General features: G+C 40.4%; 2 protein-coding genes across 3 annotated transcripts; one reads left to right on the top strand and one right to left on the bottom strand.

Moving 5' to 3' along the window:
* Positions 1–5,424: 5,424 nt before the first annotated feature.
* LOC103441354 (protein ADP-ribosyltransferase PARP3) lies at positions 5,425–11,197 on the top strand. The gene is made up of 18 exons (XM_008380032.4): positions 5,425–5,555; positions 6,756–7,039; positions 7,142–7,337; positions 7,434–7,547; positions 7,633–7,690; positions 7,779–7,848; positions 8,101–8,275; positions 8,375–8,508; positions 8,588–8,825; positions 8,895–9,022; positions 9,102–9,178; positions 9,255–9,415; positions 9,501–9,710; positions 9,810–9,912; positions 10,170–10,252; positions 10,349–10,492; positions 10,585–10,767; positions 10,844–11,197. Exons 1-18 carry the CDS (start codon positions 5,550–5,552, stop codon positions 10,919–10,921), a joined length of 2,442 nt encoding a protein of 813 aa, XP_008378254.3. The 5' UTR covers positions 5,425–5,549; the 3' UTR covers positions 10,922–11,197.
* Positions 11,198–11,283: 86 nt separating this feature from the next.
* On the bottom strand, positions 11,284–13,759 carry LOC103441355 (beta-1,6-galactosyltransferase GALT29A-like). 2 transcript variants are annotated; one of them, XM_017333526.3, is made up of 2 exons: positions 13,625–13,759; positions 11,284–13,348 (listed from the first exon to the last, which is right to left on the bottom strand). In XM_017333526.3, the coding sequence occupies exon 2, from the start codon at positions 12,768–12,770 to the stop codon at positions 11,487–11,489; it is 1,284 nt and encodes a 427-aa protein (XP_017189015.2). In that variant the 5' UTR covers positions 12,771–13,348; positions 13,625–13,759; the 3' UTR covers positions 11,284–11,486. The 2 variants fall into 2 exon arrangements, with proteins under 2 accessions (XP_017189015.2, XP_070675125.1); XM_070819024.1 differs by having other exon boundaries at positions 11,284–13,345; positions 13,625–13,746.
* Between the last annotated feature and the right edge of the window lie 1,545 nt (positions 13,760–15,304).

The raw sequence follows: 15,304 nt of genomic DNA, 5'->3' as shown, positions 1-15,304 counted from the left end.
GTACTGGAATTTTTTTGCTTGAATCTAATTGCAATTGCAGGAATAAGGACTACAAATACATATTCTTATTTAGCAGAAGCAGTGTTCTAAAAATCCCCGCCTAGCACCGCTAGGCCCAACCTAGGCGCTAGGCGACTGGTCACCGCCCCGATTAACGCATAAGCGCTTGAAAATTAAGAAATGACGCATAGACCTGCTGAAGCGCCCGCCTAGACCACCTAAGCACCTGCCCAGCCTGCCCAAACGCGCCTAGGTTGAAACTCACTTAGCCAGAAAATAGATAACTTTCATTATGCATTTTATTTTTTTTCAATAAATTGTAAGAGACTTGTCGAATACTTAAATAAGCACACATTATTGCTTGTTCCCCATGTTTTCATTATGTTCCAATACTTCATAATATATATGTCATTCTACTTTGTAGTTTACGATGAAATTATATATATATATATATATATATTAAGTATAAACATACACTTATTTACATGAAATATAATGGATTTAGTTAAATCCACCTAAATCCTGCCTAGCTGCCAAGGCGCTAGGCCCCAGCTCGCCGCCCGACTAAAGCCTAGCATCTTTTAGAACCTTCAACAGAAGAAACGTCTCAGAATGTAGGTTTTACACAAAGAGATTGCTACAATATTGGGAATAAGGAAAAAATGGGCGTGTTTGAAGCGGGGGATGCTCAAAGTTTGATCAACCTTTTCAAACACAAGCAACAAGAAGATCCTAGGTTCTTTTACACTAACAAGTGGATCGAGAAAATCGAATGACAAATTGTTTTTTAAGAGATGGAAGGTTGCGACTTGGCTATGAATGCTAGGTGATGTTGTAGCATTTGATACTACCTATCGTACCAAAAAAAACGTATTGTTCAGTTATGCTTTTTTATTGGATGAGAAAACAAAAACGTGTAGTTGGTTATTTGATACCTTTTTAGAATCAATAGGAGGTCAGAAGCCAAAGACAATATTTATTGATCAGTGTCAAGAAATGGCAAAGGGCATAGAAAAAGTTTTTTTTGACATGGCACATATCTTAGAATTGTGCAAAAAAAATATGTTAAGTCTTATTTTAGACGTGTTCAATATATGGCTTAAATATTGTCAAATAGAATTGGAATTCCAACCGATTTGGGATGAGGTAGTTGCAGAATTCAACCTTATAAGTTGCTGACAGATGAAAACATTGTATGCCCTTCGTGCCAAATGGTGTTCTGCATTTAGCCACGATACTTTCACATGTCGGATACAATCTTCACAAAGACCACAAATAACATTTTCCACCAAATTTCTACCAAGACAATGAGACATTGAATTTGTGGATCATTATGATAAGCAAGCAGCAAAAATGCGTACAACTTAATCAAAAAAATCTTCTCATTGCAATCAAGGTTTCCCTTTTAGAGTTGCCCAAATGAGTGGAATTTTGAAGTGTTAATTTACGAAAATGCCCTTCGAGGTAAAAACGTTGACTTTTGTTGACTACATTGCTGTGACATGTAAGATTCTTTTTCTTGGCATATCCTTGAAGTACTTGTCGCTGCGAATGCGTGGGCGCAAATGAAATTGAATTTGGAGCTAAAACGAAGAATTTACAAGAATTGGAACAATAAGACATTTTGGTAATTTTACAAGTTGAGATATTCTCCACCTTGGGCCACTCCTAGAGTGACACGTGGTAGATTTCCTTCCCATTTATGGGGTGCCCATTTTCCCTCTTCAGTTACTTCTTTCTCTCTCTAGAACTATCTCTCTTTAACTCTTTCTCCCTCTTCTTCTTTCCCGTGACACACATTTTCTCACCTTCAGCTCTTATCTCTCATCCCAGCTACCTTTCCTTCTCTTTCTCCCTCATCTCTGCAACCTTTCTCTCCGAACACGCCCACACACCACATCCTTCCTTCGGCGAGCCACCCTACGGACCACCATTTTTACCAACCTTTCCCCCAACAAATCGATGTCAGACTCTCGAAATACCAAGTTTGGATGATGTCTCTATCTCTTCACAGTGGCAGTATCACTGTTCAAAGGTTTCTTCGGCGAGTCATCGCCGTCTCCAACGACAGTGAGCTTCAGAAACTCTCCCAAACTTCCTAAAGTTTGTATTAGAGTATGTTTAGGATGTTTTTTTTAAGTTGTTTAGGTGCTATTGGATCGCAACTATAACTCATGAGAAACATTTCCAAATTTTCCAGCAAGGTCCGGCAGCTTTCGAGCCTTTTTTGGACGATTTCCAACCACGGCGAGGGACCACAAAGGTATAATCTCAATCCTTATTTCCCTACCTTCATTTTGGCTTTTGAATCGTTGAAAATGGTTAAGTTTTGACCGTGATTAGAGCTCGGAAGTTTCACGGGCAAAATCCGGTGTTCTCCTTCATTGGGTCCGGCGACCAGTTATAACCCACAACCCGGCTTAAAACCTTAGGCCTATGTAATCCTAGCACTAACCCAATGACTCAAAACCCAGGCCCAAACGCAGATCCAACTCGAATCCCAACCTAGCCTCTTGGGCCTGCGCGTGGGTGTGCGTCATGGCAGGTGCGTGGAGCACACGCGTCTTTGTCGCCGTCCATGGTGGCGCCGGCGATTTTTCTGGCGAACTTTCCAACGACTCAACTAGGCGCGTGAAGGAACCCGAGGTCCCTCCTTACGTTTTTCGACATGCCGAATCAGAATCCACCGTCCGTTTTTTGAAATTCGATCGTTTTAATAGAGTTTTATGTGTTTAGGTGCATCAGTGGTGCTGGCAACATTCTCGCTAGTTTGAGCGGTTTTCAAGCAACAAATTATTTGTCAGTGGATCCCTTCTTAACTTATATGTTTTTATAAAATATTAGCCTAGCATGCATTTCATATTTCATGATTTGAGCATGTTTTATAATATGTTTTACGAGTAATTTATGATTTCTTTAAATTGCGTTTACGGAATATTTATAATTTATTGACATTACGTTTTTACTAAAGATTACGAATTAGTGGATTTGCGTATATAAATTTCTATGGATTTTGAATATGATTTATATTCAGATTTGCGAATATGATTTATTTTATGGATTCATGAACATGATTTACCATGGATTTATGAGATGTGGCTTAGAGCCTTTGAGCTTCGGATTTGATATGAGATGTTTGAGGTACTTATCTAGTGGGTTATCATACAGCACATCCACACAACACGGATATGTAGATGTCTATGGCCATTGGACACAATGTGATGTTATATATCCTCTTCTCCGACGTAACCTGGAGTCGTGCATCTTCACCTTTGAGTGATGGACCCTGGTTTCTTCACTGGCGTAACCCAATGTCGTACAGCTTCACCTTCGGGTGATGGACAGGTATTGCCTTCGGGCGATTATGATGATACCCCCAGCTTCATTAGCCTGCGGTTACTGTCGATGTGTGATGTTATATATCCTCTTCTCCAACGTAACCCTGGAGTCGTACAGCTTCACCTTCGGATGATGGACCCTGGTTTCTTCATTGGCATAACCTAGTGTCATACAGCTTCACCTTCGGGTGATGGATAGGTATTGCCTTCTGGCGACTATGATACCCCTAGTTGAGTACATCATTGATGAGATTACGGATTTGCCTTCAAGCGACAATATTACCATTTCTGAGCATTGGTTTTACATACATGTTTTACGAATGTTTTGCACGGCAAGCTAGGATTTTTTTTATAAAGCCTACTATATAGTATTATATATGTTTTCAAAATACGGGGTTAGTATGTTCAGAAAGAAAATGATTTTCGTATTAGTCATATTAATATAAATTATGGTCCACTCACCTTTTCTGTTTTTGCGCTCCCTCAGGAGTTAGAATCGAGCTACACGATCCCAGCGTCAGAGAACTTCCGCATGAATATCTTCGAGTCTCCTCATTATAGGACCCACCCCTTGGTTCGTACCTTTCTATTATAATTCTTTCACTTTATTCTTGATTAGTTGTATACTCTGAACACGATTATGTACTAGTGTATCTCTTTCTAATTATATCGCTTATTTGCATGCATGTTTAAAATGGCTTCGTCACTCTCGGGTGTCGGCCAACACGTGCCTACCCTGATATTTGGGAATATCGGGGTTGAGGCGTGTCAAATCAGTTTTGTAGCAAAAATACCAAATTAGAGTCAGATTCAAGCAAAAATATTAAATTCCAGTTAGATTCAAGAAAAAACTCCAGTACATGTAGCTTGAGATTTCTGGGTTTTGCAGTTTGTGGGTTTTAATTTTGGGATGAGCCTGGCCATTTAATACTACGGTCTAGTAGTATTCTTCTACGCTTATAAATGAGAGGTTTTAGGTTCGATTCTCGCCAAATGCGAAGTTTAACCATAATATTATGGCAAGTCCATTACAAGACTTAGTCCTCTCCCTGATCCCCTTAGTTTAGATACTATTGTTTGTTCAAAAAAAAAAAATTATGGGATGAAATTCAAGTAAACAGGGAGGTGGCAAAAGTTTTTGGTTTTGGGCGGAAAAGGAAAATGGGATACGAGGAATCGGTTTTGGGGAAAATGAGGGTGTAGACGAGGCGGGCAACAGTTCTGGTTTTGGTAGAGACCTAACTGCATTAGAATCATGTAAAACCTAGCCATCAATTTCCATTTATTAATTACTTTGCCACATGTCATGCATTTATTGGTGGATACTGGCTGTCAGTGGCAAGTGGTAACACTGTACCATCTAATAATTTCTTGTGATGGGCAGCGTAATGATGCGGTTGGGGTGACACCAACAATGTGACATGTCGGGGAGAACAACGCGCGATTAGCTCTCAAGAACAGAATGACCAGATCGAGAGAGGGGTGACGGCTGGAATAAGGTGGGGTGGTGATTTATGCTGTCTTTTTTTCTATTTAAAATTTTTAATGTGTATTTCAATTTTTTTTAAATAATTTTAAATGCCTTTTAAGAGAACTTTTACAGATTAGACTGAATTGATTAACTGTAATAAATTTATTAATAGAATAGAACGCAAACGCCATTTTAACATTTAAGCAATCAAATAAAACATGATAACTTCCAACACCTTGACCTCGACAACTCCAACCCTTGTTTGTGCTACTTTTGGCCTCATCCCCACAAGTCCCGAGGAGACAAAGCCGTGTTATACAAAATCTCAGCAAGAATTAAACAAAAAGGAAATTTAATCTTGTAACACTCAAAATATGCAGAAAAATTAAACATGGATTTTGCATGCAAGAGTAGGGCAAAGTCTCTCACATTCAACTGTTAGATTTCCACATGTCAAAAGGCCGAAGCGGCTTAAAACTTCCGAGATGGACACGTTTAATACCACAACACCTGTCGCACAAATGAAACGACAGAGAAACCGAAGGCCCTGCAGGAAAGGAATGTACGTGTCCTTTTGGGGTGTCTTCATCTGCTTATATCCCCCAGCCATGCTCAACTATTTCGACCTGTTGTTTTGCTGTTGTAAAAATACAATTCCACCAAAGCGTAAGTTGTAGATTGTGCAGAAAAAAATATCCAGTTCTTAAATCTGTTCCTGCAGAAGAACTTGTTGCTGAAATATGAAGGTATGTGTTTCAGCCCTTACTTTGTTGTCTAGTTGAAGCTCTTGGTGTTACTGTTATTGCAACACCAATTCTGGTTTATTTGTTCATGTAAATTGTGAACCTGAGTTTATTAAATTCTTCTGAGCCAAATTTTGAAAATATCTTTTGGGATTGACGAGAATATATTTATACAATCAGAACATCTTACAAGTCACAATAATTCATATGAATATATTACAATTATCATCTCACCGTCGAGATGGTGATTGTGTCAAATACATAGAAATATTGTAACTAATATCTGAAGTTCTTTGTAACTAATATTTTAAACTTAAGTAAAAAAAAATTAAAGGAAGGGTATTATGTTTTACAAATTTATGCTAGCTAGTGGGTTCTTCCAGAAGGTTAGGAGGATTTCTTCCCGGCCATAAAACACTGGGTTCTAGTTTTTCTTGAAACATTATTGAATTATTCATAGGATCTTAATAAGAGAATATACAGCCAAAAACAAAGACAAGGAAGAACAAATTATGAATACTTTTAGAAAAGTACCTAGAGTTAAAAAAAAAAATTGATGGAATACTAGTTACAACCTTTACCTTTTAGGGCAAGGATACTCTCTGGATCCTCTTTGTGGGGATCCGGAGATGAATCAATCGTGTCCGTTCATCGTACTGTGGTCAGTTTCTGTTAATAACTATTTATATGCAATTTGAAATTAAATTTTTTAAATACTGTTAATCGCATGATGAACGGATACGATTGATTGATCCTTAGATCCCTACAAGGATCTTTGTGGGGATCTGGAGATGAATCAATCGTGTCCGTTCATCGTACTGTGGTCAGTTTCTGTTAATAACTATTTATATGCAATTTGAAATTAAATTTTTTAAATACTGTTAATCGCATGATGAACGGATACGATTGATTGATCCTTAGATCCCTACAAGGAGGATCCGGAGAGGATCTTATTCCTACCTTTTAATCCAATTACGCCAGGTGTTTCTTTGTTACTTAGGTAAAATTTGGCACTCTTTGTTTAACTTTAGCTTTTTTATATCTGCAAGAATATTAAGGGAAAAAAAGGCAAAAAGTGTAGCTATAATGTTAAAATTTCTCCCCATTTCCTTCTTTTAAGAGTAGGGTTAAGGGTAATATAAGGCCGTTAGCAGCTTAGCAGCTTACTAACTATATGTTTTGTGTAAACTAAACGTTATCAAGGTCCATGAGACAAGGTCTCATTCTCATGGAAATGCTGAGGAGGACAAAGTGACGACGAGGAAGCAGAAAGCCGAGAACAAGGCTCATGAGGCAGAGCAGTCTCCAAAGAAGGCCAAATCTGAAGGTGACAACGCAAATGGAAAGTCCGCGGAGAACGTAGTTGCCGAGTATGAGAAGCTCTGCACAGCGGTCAAAGACAACCTTTCAACCGAACAGATGCGCGAAATCTTGGAAGCTAATGGCCAGGACTCCTCCGGCTCTGATTCCACCATTCTACGAAAATGGTTAGTCCATTTTTGTTTGCAATTAATTTTATTTGCTAATGTAATGGAGTATTGCATGATTATTTGCAACTGTTAATCATATTTGATTCGATGTTTGGACAGCCAAGACTTGCTGTTTTATGGTCCATTAGATAAATGTCCAGCATGCAATGGGGATTTGGAGTTCAGGGTTATACGCTATTTTTGCACTGGATCTTATAGTGAGTGGGCAACTTGTACATTTAATACAAAGAATCCGCCAAGGAAACAAGAACCAATCAAGTTGCCAGATAGTGTCCTCAACTCTCCTGCATCCGATGTAATTCGCAGTTGCCTCTTCTTTTCTTTTTAGTGCGTCTGATATGTTATGCCCCCTAATGTCTATGTCAACTTAACTAGCTCATCTGTGGTTTAGTTGCTAAAGAATTACGAGGACCCAAGTCGCCGTCCTCACAAGGATTTAAGCATCCCAGTTAAGCCTTTTACTGGGATATTGATCTCGCTTATGGGCCGTCTTAGTGCATCTCATGTATGTATCATGCAGTCATGTTGTCGTTATCAGTTGCGCATTTGCCAATTTGTGGTGCTTACTGATTGTGTATCAATATTTGCAGCAATACTGGAGAAAAGAAATAGAAAAACATGGAGGAAAACTTGCCAACCATGTGATTGGTAATTTGTGTTTGTCTTGTATACATATTTGCTGCAGATGGAAGTGTACTCTGTCTAGACTTGTAATTGGTATTACAAACACTTGTAGGTGCAACTTGCCTGATTGCATCCCCTGCGGAGCGAGACAGAGGCGGCACTGGTAAACTTGCTGAAGCAATGTGCGTAATGGTTTCTTTCCCTTGGCCCTAAGCATTGAAAATTTCTCTTGAGTTATGCAATAGGTCTCCTTGAGTGTATTGCTGTCCTGTTGCCCATAAGGAGGATAAGAAATTGTCTCCCAGCATTACCATTAATTCCACCATGAGAATAGCAGTGTTTTTGAGTTCCCCTATTAATTCTGCTGTGAAAATAGCGGTGTTCTGGAATTTTCATGTGAGAAGTATCACTTGAGAGTTCTGACCCTTTTGCAGGGAAAGAGGCATTCCTGTAGTAAGCGAAGCATGGCTGAAAGACAGCATCGAGAAACAAGAACCCCAGCCTCTCGAAGCTTATGATATTGTTAGTGATCTTGCTCCTGATGGAAGAGGAGTTCCATGGGACAAAATGGATCCAAGCGAAGAGGCACTTGAGTCCCTTTTGACAGAAGTACAGAATTTTTACCTCAAAGATATCTATAGCACTCCATTTGAAATTTCATGTGAATATTTATATCTGTTAACACAACAACATCGTATATGACTGCAGCTGAAGATGTATGGGAAGAGAAGTGTCCACAAGGATAGTAAATTGAGGGAGCGAGATGGGAAGATCTTTGAGAGAGACAGCATATTATACAACTGCGCCTTTTCTCGTTGTGATCTAGGCAGAAAACTGAACGAGTAAATTAGACCCTCTCCAGTTATTTGAGTTTATTTGTGATGATATCAAGTGGCCTTAATTTTCAAGTTTCTTCTGCAGTTATTCCATCATGCAACTTATTACGGTACCAGAGAGCAACCTGCATTTATACTACAAGAAAGGGAAAGTTGGCGATGACCCTAATGCGGAGGAAAGGCTTGAAGAGTGGGATAATGTGGACAACGCTGTCAAGGAGTTTGTGAGGCTTTTTGAGGAAGCAACTGGAAATGAGTTTGAACCATGGGAAAGAGAGAAGAAAATCCAGAAGAAGCCGCTGAAGTTTTACCCTATAGACATGGTACCATGTCTCATTTCCTTCTTTTTGCAATGTTATTCTGCCATGTGAAACGTTTGTTACTCTGAACAGGACGACGGAGTTGATGTGAGGCATGGAGGGCTTGGGCTTCGCCAATTGGGAGTTGCTGCCACACATTGCAAACTTGAGCCGATGGTTGCAAATTTCATGATGGTTTTATGCAGTCAAGAGATTTACAAGTATGGTTTCTTCTCCAGGCATTAGACTTTCTACCGTCTTTTTACTCTGAAGTCCTCAAACCAGCTGTTTCGAATGTAGATATGCTTTAATGGAAATGGGTTATGACGCGCCCGAACTTCCAATGGGGATGCTTTCCGTTGTCCACCTAAAACTATGTAAGGAACTTCCTCGAATATCCTCCTTTACCCTCCTTGTCCACTCTTTTACAAAATGACAAAGGTGTGTATTCAGGTGAAGAGGTTCTTCAGAAATTCGTGGAGACATTGAAATCAATGAAGGATGCAGGGCCGAAGGCTGAGGCAGTTTGGTCAGATTTTAGTCAAAGATGGTTCACCCTTATGCACTCTACTAGACCTTTTATCTTCAAAGACTATCAGGAACTTGCAGATAATGTAAGCAGAAGCAAATCATATGTCACTTGTTTGATTCTGGATACGTCCACTACACTGAGAAATCATTTCCGGTCTAATCTTGCAGGCTGCAGCTGCACTTGAAACTATTCGAGACATAACCATGGCTTCCCATCTCATCGGAGACATGGGTGAATCTACCCTTGATGACCCCTTGTCCGAGCGATACAACAAATTGGGCTGCTCAATTTCTCCACTGGATAAGGAATCTGATGACTACAAGATGATCCTGAAGTACCTGGAGAAGACCTACGAACCTGTCAAAGTTGGAGATGTTGTAAGCATGCATGTTTAAGATAGATTTGGAATCATTAAAACCACCAACTACTATGCAGAATATGGATGTGTGTTAGTAGTAATAAAAAATGCTTTTCAGGAATATGGGGTGTCTGTCGATAACATATTTCTTATCGAATCAAGTGCTTGCCAATCTCTGGATGAAATAAAGAAGTTACCGAACAAAGTGCTCTTATGGTGTGGTAAGTTCTGTAGTCCTGTTCATTTACTTGAACAGATTATTATTTCTTTACACAAATAAGCACTTTCCAAGAACGAAGCTCAATTTGTATTAACATCCTCCAGTAGGGTGAGTGGCTGGTAGCCTAATAGAGATGTATACAGTACTTTGCATGGTGGTGACTAAGCGAGCTCCAATATATTGGAAGGAAAATAATTTGCCCACTGCAGGTTGAACAAAAACAAGGATTTTACTGTACTTTCGGTTTTTTGTCTGCAGGAACACGGAGCTCAAATATGTTGAGGCACCTGCATAAGGGTTTCTTGCCAGCAATATGCTCTCTACCTGTTCCAGGCTATATGGTAATATAATTACAGCTACTACAAGTCCTATCTCGGTGTGATTTAATGTGAGTAAGCTCTCTAATTGAATACTACTCTCTGGGTTTTGGCTCACAGTTTGGAAGGGCTATTGTGTGCTTTGATGCTGCTGCAGAAGCTGCTAGGTACGGGTTTACTGCTGTGGACAGACCGGAAGGGTTCTTGGTTTTAGCTGTAGCTTCTCAGGGAGACAAGATCACTGAGGTTAAGACCGCACCGGAGGTAAAACCTGGGAAAATGGTTTTAATTCAAGTTCTGGGTAATGTTTCCATTAAGTTTTAACTCAAATGGGCTTGTGCAATTCAATGGCGCAGGATACCAAATCTTTAGAAGAGAAGAAAGTAGGAGTTAAAGGCTTGGGGAGGAAGAAAACTGATGAATCGGAGCACTTTGTTTGGCAAGACGATATCAAAGTTCCTTGTGGCCGCCTGGTACCTTCAGATGATAAAGACAGCGTTCTCGAGTACAACGAGTATGCTATTTATGATCCGACACAGGTATCTGTACTTGATAGAGTTTACAGTCCAGTTTTCGAATTGGTGCATGGCTTCTCAAGTATTTCTTTTGTTTCAGGTAAGCGTCAGGTTTTTGGTAGCTGTGAAGTATGAAGAGAAGGAATCAGTGATGGAGCCTATGAAGCCGGAGGAGTGAAGGGGTCACCGGAAGGAAAGCCAGGGAAAGAGGCTGGATAGCCTTAGCAGTAGGTATGTTTTTGGGAAGGGTTTGTAGATGAACTTTTGTTGTATATAACGTCATCACGAATCTTCCAGTCGGTCTGTAGTAATGGTGTTTCTCGGCACCTTGAAATTGTAAAAGCATGTGAATCCGAAGACTCAAAAAGTGATAGCGGAGCGTTACGATACAAAATGAAATACAAAAGATGAAGACAGCACGGTAAAGGAAGAAGTCTTCCTTAATTTTCGACAATTGTAACATCACATGGAGGCCGGTTTCAGTTTCAAAACTTGTTATGGTCGATCATGCGTATGATTTCAACGTCGAAATCCAACGAATTCAATCAAAAAGCAGATGATAACCTGATTTGGATTCCAATTTTACAGTTGATATTTCCCAAAACTATCTTAGATAGTAGAGGCTCAAGGTGTTAAACATAAATCTTCAACAAGTGTTGTGGAAGACTAGAATTACGACACTAACAGTACAACAATTCAAACCAACTGATTCCACAAAAGCAAATGATTCAACTCCCAAAATGTCATTGATATAGAACCACAGGAGGAATGTTGAACTTGTCCGAAAGGAACGGTATTACCTGCGGTCTCTCAGCCAAATCGCGATAGAACGCGTACTCCGCTGGATAATCGTGCAATCGAAGCTCGGCCTTCTGATTCGTGTGATAATGATGCTTCGCTGAATCCGACTTCCCAAATCCAAAAACACTAACTTTGTCACAAATTCCCAAAGCAAGCATAATAGCCTGCATACCGGAAGAGTAATGAAACATGGAACCATCATGAACTGCCTCCCACTCCTCAAACGACTTCCCCGTCTCCTCCACAAACCGCTTCAACGAATAATACTTCACAATCCTCGCGCACAACACATCAAACCGAGGATCAGTCACGAGCAACGGCGCTTTGTGGGACATGTTGCATATCGTGTAATCGAAGAGATGCACCGGTTGACAAATGTACATAATCATAGGCACATTCAGTCCATAAGGGTGGCAAAAACAACCATCTCTCCGAGCACAAAGATGCAAAATGTTACTATTTACAAACGAAATGCTGGTTTTCGAGCCAACTTTCTCCGAAAAACTCTGGATCCTCGCGTTGTTCAATCGAATGACAACCTCATGACTATCAATGAGAGCTCCATGATTACTCTTCAACAAAATCCCACTGTTTCCGACAACCGCACACGACGAATAGCGCCGTTGCTCGGAACCCACTAAGCCATTGTGCCTATCAATGGGATTCCTAACAAGTCCAACTAAATCCAACATAACATCACCATGAAACCGTTTGTTTCTCGACCAATCACTCAAAACCCTCCTAAAATCCAACCAATAACGATAGAATCGGGGAGAGCGGAGCATTACCGGCAATCCAGTAGACGTCTTTGCTCTGATATCATGGTGATTAAATCGCCTCCACGAAGCGAAAGTCCGGTACTTTCCGAGACTGGCAAAGTTACCCTCCAACAGCTGCTCAATCTCCTTCTTGGCTTGAGCTTCACCTGCATCAACGGCGGCGAATCTGAGCAGAGTGGCATTGAACACCGGCCTCGACGGTTGGATTAGCACCTTATTCTCGAGCTCAAAGCTATGGCGGACAGCGTTCCGGCAGCTCAGCGTGGCGGCGAACACAATGAGGAGGAGAATGCTGAATAATGGGCGGACAGAGCGCTTCATGGGAAGGGTGAAGAGATCGTTGAAAGGGTTGATGGGTGTCGCTAAATGCGGCCAGAAATAGATGGGAGTGCAGATCTTGATGCTCTGCGTGTCGGCTTCATCCTGGTTTTCTACAGATTTTGGCATTAGGGAAGTGAGGATTTTCAGAGAGGGATTTGGGAAGCAGATGGGATTTGCATCTGGGATTCTGCTGAGGAGTGTTTCAGTAGAAATGAGAGTGAGAAATTGGGATTTGGTTGAGAAATGGAAATTTCATGATGCTAAATGCTAAGGGGAGTGTGGGGTTTGGACCTGGGAGGGATTAGGAGGTGCGGCCATGGAAGAACCGGATCGGAGAAACCAGCAGGTGACAAACCCCATTGGAGGCGAAAAGCGTGAGACTTTGAAAGGCGATGGGATTTTTTTATTTTTTTTTCCTGGGAGTGGTGGGAGATGCAATGCAGTGGAAATACAGTAAAAAATTGACCACTTGATATATATTTAGGGTATTTTGGTGGTGGGATGAAGGTTATTGATTGGGCAGTTGAAAGGTGTGATTTGGATTTGCTGAAGATTTGTGAAGTGGGAGAAGGAGAGTGTTGTGGAATAGTGGAGGCATGGTCTCCTCCCCTTTTTGCAGCTCAAAGCAATGATGGAGAGTGGGTGGGATTTGGGGTGGGTCTATTTAGGGTTTTTTGCTATTTCTAAGAACCCACATCAATCTGCTGAAAAGCAAAAAGCAAAAGAAAAACAAAGTGAGAATGAAAGGAAATTCTACCAACAGAAAATAGAACAAGATTGGGTTCAGAATTAATCCCGCGGATGCATGTAATTCTGAAGATTATACAAGTGATTCATATACAGCACTTCTTTCTTTTATCAACGGTTCTACCAACGAATATTTTTCCATAAATAATTAAAATTCAAAGAAAATCAAAATCACAAATGATGAAACAAATTTGAAAGGAGCATGAAAAGAACTAATAAGAGAGAATTCCAACCAGCAAAATTTGAACCTTCCAAAATGCTTGGATTTTGGAAACTATCTCAGTCGGAGCCTTTGAATCACCTTCCACTTGAATCTTGTCAAACCCTAATTTAGAATCCATTTCGATTCTTTGCAATTTTATAAAGTGAAAATTTCGGTTGCAAAGACCGTTACCCTAGATTCTTAACTCTCAACCAATAAAGCATATTGAGGCTAAATTTGTTAAGATAACCAAGCCATCAAAAAGAAGTTTCATTCTACCTATCTTTGGACTTTGTATGATGCCACCTAATATCAAATGATTTTTCAAACACATAACTGTTCTTACAAATACAGTTCAACATTTCTAAAGTAATACTCTATAATGGAATAGCCTCCTTACAATCATAACAATTCTAGTCCCAACTTGAGACCAATTATGTATTAGAGTAAACTCCATATACAATTTTTTTGTCCCATCTTTTTCTTTACAAAAACTCGATATTTTATTGAAATCAAATGTACTACATCAACATCTAGCTGAGGAGGTCCTAAATGAGATTAGGAGGGTCCTCTAACCATACAAATTCATTGCCAATAGAAATGCAAACTTAGCTAATCTATGGGCAGCCCCATTACATGTTCTTGGCACGTGCACAAAATGGACGGGGGAAAGAAACTCCTCCACTTGTCTAACATCCTCCGCTAGCAAACCAAACTCAAACAAATCCCGAGAGTAGTTATTAACAGCAGCAATAGCAAGAGCGGAATCACTCTCCACAATAACCCGTCTAACCTGCAACATCCCCGCCAACCGAAAGCCTTCCAAAACTGCCTCAAACTCCGCATGAAAAGCAGACCCAATACCCTAATTCCTCCATGCTCCCGCTACTAAAAACCTCCCCGTCCAATCCCTTAACACAGCTCCCACTCCCCTAGAAAAATGCTTCAGTCGTGTGGCCCCATCAACATTGATTTTGACCCACCCATCACAGGGGGTCATCTATTTGAGTTAAGGAACCGGCTTTGGCACACTCTACAATTCATGTGCTGCCAAAAATGCCTAATACCAACACACCACCTTCTGCATTACCTCCATAGGTTGTCCACGATGCCCATCTCATACCAGAGAGTTACGTGTCTGCCACAAGCCCCAAAGAACCATGCAAACAAGATCAAACTTAGCTCTTTGATTCTCAACTACCGAAATGAGCCACTCACACATCAACGTTCCTGGTTCCGACAAGATACTAGCCCCCAACGGAGACCCCAACCACAAAGCCTTCTCAAACACACACTCCCGGCACACATGCCCATCTGTTTCGAGATTCCCCAAACAAGCCCCACACTATATATCAAGGTGCACCCCCTTCCTTGCAAGATTAAATTTAGTCAAAAAAATGTCCTGACTAACTTTTACGTAAAAAATTTCACCTTAGGGGGAATCTTAGCCCTACATATTGACTTCCAGAGAGGTGAAAAAGCATTGCTCCCTTCCGACATAGGTGCACTAGCCGAGTTAGATTGCATTAACTCCCTAGCCACCAGATAGCCATTGTTAACAATATACTCACCCCGAGAATTATAGTGCTAAATTAACCAATCTGGCAGTAAGCGAAAACTGATCGGTATAGTACTTATCAAACCCACCTCCTCCTCCAAAAACAAAGCATGTAACTCAACCAATTTCCACAAGAAAGACTTTGTATCAATA

This window comes from Malus domestica, chromosome 03 (assembly GCF_042453785.1).
Source record: "Malus domestica chromosome 03, GDT2T_hap1".
NCBI classification, from domain to species: Eukaryota; Viridiplantae; Streptophyta; class Magnoliopsida; order Rosales; family Rosaceae; genus Malus; species Malus domestica.
The sequence above is the reverse complement of the archived record's forward strand: the minus strand, read 5'-3'. Positions and strand labels throughout refer to the sequence as shown.

What these genes read in the sequence shown, in the direction of transcription:
- LOC103441355 (XM_017333526.3), bottom strand. Translation starts at nt 12,770, where the DNA reads ATGCCAAAATCTGTAGAAAACCAGGATGAAGCCGACACGCAGAGCATC.
- LOC103441354 (XM_008380032.4), top strand. An exon ending in CGTTGTCCACCTAAAACTAT is followed by an intron (nt 9,179 to 9,254) that starts GTAAGGAACTTC and finishes GTGTGTATTCAG; the next exon opens with GTGAAGAGGTTCTTCAGAAA. An exon ending in CTATTTATGATCCGACACAG is followed by an intron (nt 10,768 to 10,843) that starts GTATCTGTACTT and finishes CTTTTGTTTCAG; the next exon opens with GTAAGCGTCAGGTTTTTGGT.